The following is a 6,000-nucleotide window of genomic DNA, read 5'->3' as shown; positions in this document are numbered from 1 at the left end:
ACAACCCACCACCACCCATCATAGGTCAGCTGTGTTGCAAAAACTCACTTGAGGATCTATAACACAATATAAATGAAATACACCAGTGCAGTCTAGTTGCATCGAACACTTTAAAGCACTAGTAGAAAAAAACTAATCTATAAAATAGTGCCTGTTTATTAGATAAGTGAATATAACATGCAGACTATGCAGAAAGTGATAGCAAACAAACTGATGTGACTTTTGCCTTAGTATTTTTTTATTATCATTGTAATTTAATTGCTTGCAAGAGGCAAATTCTAGTACCGGGGATTTTCAAAGGCAGGGTCAAAGTACATGAGTAGATTATTCTGTCCTGTCAATCAACCAGTCTACCTTTAACATTTCACAAGCTGCTTTGTTATTTTGCTGCAACAGACTCAACACAAGTACTTCCCTGCTCCCCTGAGCATCTGGCATGGTGGGACAGTGCTACAGAGGTGCCCTCCTGATACTGGCATGGCTGCTTAGAGGATGGGGTGGTGTAGAACAGTAGCGAGGGTGGGGCTATGAGTGCAAAAGCAAGTTTGGTTCCACCAGTGCGCCTATGCAGTCCTGACCTTCCTGCCACCTTGTCTCACCCTTGCACCATCTGGGTGAGCAGCAGCAATGCTGGTGTCGAGAGATCGGCTCTGCCTCACAATACCAACTGCTAGAAATAGTTCAAAAGCTGAATAATACAAAGTGATTGCATATAATATTGTTTTCTTGATTTCACAACACATATTTGATCGAACTGGTCAGAGAAAGTCAGGAAGGAATATATTTGATCAGAGAGAATCATGTGTCACTTGCTGTTACAAACATCATGTAACCCATCTCTTTTGTTGATTTTGTTCTGAGAAGCCAACTTCCATAATACATCATAAACCACTTCTGAATTTATCCTGGCAGTGGAACAGACTCCCTCAGAAAGTGGTGGAGTCCCCATCGTTGGTGGTTCTTAAGCAGGGGTTGGGTGGCCATCTGTCATCGATGCTTTAGCTGACATACCAGCATTGCAGAGGATTGGATTAAATCACTCTCAGGGTGCCTTCCAACTCTACAATTCTATGATTCTGTGAAAAGTAGCTTGAAATGCAATGTAGGGAAATTATCATTTGAGAAAAATGATCAGTCACCCCCAAACTACCTAACTATATAGAGAGCTAGTTGTATATTTCTCTAGATAGTGGATATTCTCCTTAAGAGACACACAAATGTCACACATACAATATGATATGCTATAGAAGGCAAAAGATTTAGTTTTCATATAAAATGTGTTTAAATGAAAGGAAAGGGAAACACTTTTAAAATTTGATAAACTGGTGTAAATCAGTTTGTCATACTGTTTTCAAGATGCAGCTATTGCTAATATTTAACTTGGATACTGTCAAATGGCAGATCTATATTTCCTAGCAAATATGCTTTTACATAACACCATAAAATATTTAAAATATCATATTTCATACCAGGGAACATGTTTATATATACAGTTCTCAATATTGAAAATATTTCCCTGATAAACATAACTATATTTATATCATTTGCCTTCTTTTGCATTATCAGTGTGATGTATACTTTCTTACAATTTCCTTGCAGTGTCATCCAATGTATATACATTCATAACACAATATTGTCTAGGTATTACGACTACAATTCTATACAAACTTGCTTGGGAAGAAGTCACACTGAACTCAACAGGACATGCATAGGATTTCACGGTACACTATTTGAAGATGTCTGGGGGTTTTTTTGGGGGGGACAAGGATAGAGAACGTTTAGGGATGGGGTAGGAATCTGTCTACTCTGATTCAAAAAACAAGTTTGTCTAATCCAACCTGGGTGGATCATGACCAGTATTGCCTTAATGGTCTTCAGAACCCTCAGTCTGGTAGGTTCATTTACAATGCAGCCTGATGGCTGCCATCTTTTCCCCACCCCCAGCAATTTTCCTTTTAAACTTCTAAAACAGGGCATCCAATTGCCCACAGTGTCTGAGCACCTAGTGCCAGCAGGACTTGATGACATTCCGTCTCTGCCAGGGAGAGTTCACTGCAGGGAGAGCTTACTGTAACACTCAGGAGAGCTTACTGCACACTGAATCAATTTGGTGGTGGCATAGAGTACCATGCATTAACCACTCAAGCTGAAGGCAGCTGGATGCCCTGCTTCAGGATTTTTTGTGGGCAGGGAAAGATTGGAGGCAGTGCCCAACTCTTGGACCACCTGGTATGTTATTAAAAGTGTGTTTCTAGGCAGCTTTTGGGGGATTTTCCATTTTAAAAAATCTTCCCAGAAACAGGGAAGGATAAATTTAACCCCATAGGTTCTGGGAACCAGGATAAACTGGTATTTAATGGGTCCATCCATCCCTCCTAACCTGGCACCTTCCAGATGTTTCAGATTACAACTCCAATCAGTCCTGCTGAGCATGCCAACTGTCAAAGACAATGACAGCTGCAGTCCAAAATATCTGTTGGTCACCCTGTTTTAAAAAGTGGTGGTGTGGTTGACACAGAATAAATCAGACGTCCACAAAAACCGTTCTGTCTGTTTCATGGCCTCTTTCAAAGGCAACCCCTTTTCTTTTGAAAGTTGGCACATACCACAATTTTTAAAAAATGAAATTAACAACAGGACCAAAATCCTGCAATTTCAGATTTTTTTTTTGCTTTTGTTTTTATTATGGACTAGTAATAGAAATCCAGCTATAAAAAATTGACCAAAAGGATCCCCTTCCTCCCCAAACCACTAAAGAAGTACTACGTGTATCACCTTTCCATAATGCATAGTTAACTGAATGGGTTTACGGGGAAACACAGATCCATCTTCTAGAACCATCATTAGTTGGACACAACTTCTTCCTTGCAACTAGAGCTGGATCAGGGCTCTTTTCTTTTAGTGGTTCTAAGGGATGGTTCATATATCACAATCAACCAATGATTTGTAGATTTAACAGCTTACATGAATTCTATGACTTCATAAGAACAATGTAACATGAACAAGCAACTTGCAAAGCAGTATGGCAATAACTTCCATGAATGGGAGAATTTGAAAATGCATATTTGCTTCTTCACAGCCATTGCTACCATGAAACTGTGTTTCTCTGTTTAAATGATACACTGCTCCTGTAAGTAGACCAGTCACACAATCTGTTAAGTGGCCAATTTTGTTGTATGAACTAACTCTTAGAATATTGTGCCTCATTGGAACGTTCAGATTTTTGTGGGGTTGTGTTCTGAAAATATAACATCAGTGCTGTAAGTTCATCTGTTCAGCAGAGATCCCAGAACACAATCCAGTTTATTTAAATGCTGATTTTTTTTGTAACTGTAGGCAACTGTGTCATCAACATTCTTTGTCCTAACTCAGGGAGTAAAATTAATTTTCCCCAAAGCTGTTTAACACATTGATTTCTTGTAGCATTGTTTCATGACCACTGGCAAGAACAGTCTGTGGGTTCTTGAATAGTATAGCTGACCCAAGTGGAGTTGCCACTGCAATATAGCTGCACATTTCGTCTATGTAGGCCAAGTTCCCTGCAGCACTTGCAGAATCTTGCATATGTATTGATGTTATAATTATATATGCTAGCAGAAGGGCATTTTCCATCACAGGAAACAATATTTACCTGGAAATAAGCAGAAAAATAACTTAATGTGCTAAGAGAAATGGCTAAATGGCTTCCAACCAACAATAATGCAAAACTTTCAGGGTAACAGAGTGCAAATAGTAGCGGGACACTGCTAGTCATTTACTTACTGGTGTGTTACTTCGACAATCATTCTTGCGTATTGTCATCCTAACAGTCACCTTTTTGCAGAATTTTCCATCTTCCTTGCCTGCAAAGAATGACATGATTAGAAACCAATTAATACACCAGGTAAGCATATAGAAAATAATAGACAAAGACCATGAGCAATGGTCTATGTCATTCAAATTTTGGACTCTCAAAATTATTCTAAGAATTACATTTATTACCAGCACAAATATTCTATGTATCAAAAAATCTAAATATAGATAGGACTGTGTCAGTATAGTTGCCATTGAAATGAGTGGAGCTTGTACCAATGAAGTTCCTGGGGTGGACAGCACCCTAAAATTCACTTTCCAAATCAACAGAAAACTTAATTCCAAATGTATTTATTTTAAAGTACCAGTGTTTTTAATAATTGTTCTCAAGTAAGAGCTCAGGACTATAATCTAGTGCCCTAGTCTTAAATTACTTACTGCTAAGTATCCTCATGAATGTGAATAGGTCTATCTCAAAATGTGGAAGTAAACTATCCAAGTATTTTCCAAAAGCACTTAACATAATTTAATTCAGCTGAATTCAATACTACTAAACTGGTGTTACATAAAAATAAATATGGTGTGTACATGGCAACATTCATAGTGCCAAGTCTACATTAATTACACCATCATATTTTGGGTAAGCGATTTGAAGATTGCACTCTAAGGGTTTCACACTATGACAATTGCACAACATGATGTGACATGCCAAATCAACACAAAGCCACAAAGGCAACAGCCACCAATGCCAAACTGTGTAATAGGGAACTAGATAGATGAGATGGAGAAACAGTGCAATTTGGAGGCAACTTTCCTATGCATGATACCCCACTCCAAATCTTCAACACCAGCCCAACAATTTTAGATAGGAGTTACAAATGAATAACAGACAGGCTGCATTACAAGCTAGGATTTGTTTGCAACATATGAGATACCACTATTCTTACATTGGCACAAACTCCTGAATAACACCAGTATTCACAGAGGTGTTTTATTTCTATCATTCTCAGTTTAAGCTACAAGCCTTTTAGTTGAGAGTGGCCCATCAGTGAGACCACCTTCACATGCAGCTGCAGTCGAGCTATTTCTTCGTGCTGCAATCCTTCATAGCTAGAAGCTACACATCACACTGCAGCCAACTGCCTTGAAAATATGGTTGGACAGGTGGCATACAAATATTTAAAATAAAACAAACAAGTCAACATGAACAATTTGCTTATTTACTCCCAATCCAATAGGAACTCTGCCAGAAGAGAGAGTGTCAATTGTATGGAGAAGACTTTTGTGAAGGATTATTGCACTGTTTCTGGTTTGCAGTATTTCTCATTGAGCAACTACCAGACCACATAATTATTTTTAGAAATGTTAAATAACAGATGATAATATTTAGCCATTCATTCAGCATATACCCAAGGAGACAGAGCTGTACACATATGCCATACTTTCTGGATAAGTGTTATTTTAACAGCAAGCTTTAACAAGCAAAGCGATTAGTTTCTATATTCTTCAGCACTATGGAAATACTGGAAATAGCAAGCAAAATAACCATGCAGCAAGCTAAAACACTATGCAAATGCTTACTACCAACAGTACATTGTTGGCTAACAACAATGCACTGCCCATACAGTGCAAAATGAAAAGATATGTGAGCAATCTGAAAAAATCAGCAGTTCATACTACAATACAGCTTATTTCAACCAGATGTTGTGACCTGAGGGCATGATGCTCCTATGAGGGAGTACATTGTTGGAAATCAACAATGGTTCTGTCTGGTTTGTTCCTACTGATTTCCAAGAATATGTACCTGTGTTACAGCTAGCACTAGGTACAGGAGTGACTGGGCTAACGGGGAATGGGAGCAACAATGACATTCCAGAACCTAATAAGAATATTACAAATCGAACACATTATATATGATACATAGATGCACAAACATTAGGGAGGAATTCAGTGTTGCGCTAAGGCATTCATTCCTTCAAGGTACATATTTTGGCTCTACACTCTTGTTCCCCATCCCACTGTTCCAAGAGTTCTCCCCGTTCCCCCATGATAATTGGGGGGAGGGGAATGAGGGGGAGGAAATCATTCCATCAAGGAAGCATAACTGCATGCACTGACAGAGCCTCTTAGTGCTACTTTGAATTCCTTCCTGAGTTTAAATAATATTTTCTTGTTTTATATTTAAAATAGGTTCTTGCACTTGTGCAT

General features: G+C 38.5%; 1 protein-coding gene across 1 annotated transcript in view; it reads right to left on the bottom strand.

The window, feature by feature from the left end:
- Window positions 1–2,230: 2,230 nt before the first annotated feature.
- Window positions 2,231–6,000, bottom strand: part of OTOG (otogelin) — a 95,728-nt gene continuing 91,958 nt past the window's right edge. Inside the window, exons 55-56 of the mRNA XM_081840006.1 lie at window positions 3,763–3,842; window positions 2,231–3,631 (exon numbers count right to left, since the gene is read on the bottom strand). Of these exons, the coding sequence (XP_081696132.1) occupies window positions 3,431–3,631; window positions 3,763–3,842 (281 nt within the window). The 3' untranslated portion in view covers window positions 2,231–3,430. The remainder of the gene's footprint in view (window positions 3,632–3,762; window positions 3,843–6,000) is intronic.

Source organism: Podarcis erhardii (genome assembly GCF_964252035.2).
Source record: "Podarcis erhardii genome assembly, chromosome: 1".
In the NCBI taxonomy this organism is placed as follows: Eukaryota; Metazoa; Chordata; class Lepidosauria; order Squamata; family Lacertidae; genus Podarcis; species Podarcis erhardii.
This window is presented reverse-complemented; position numbering and strand designations above follow the sequence as displayed.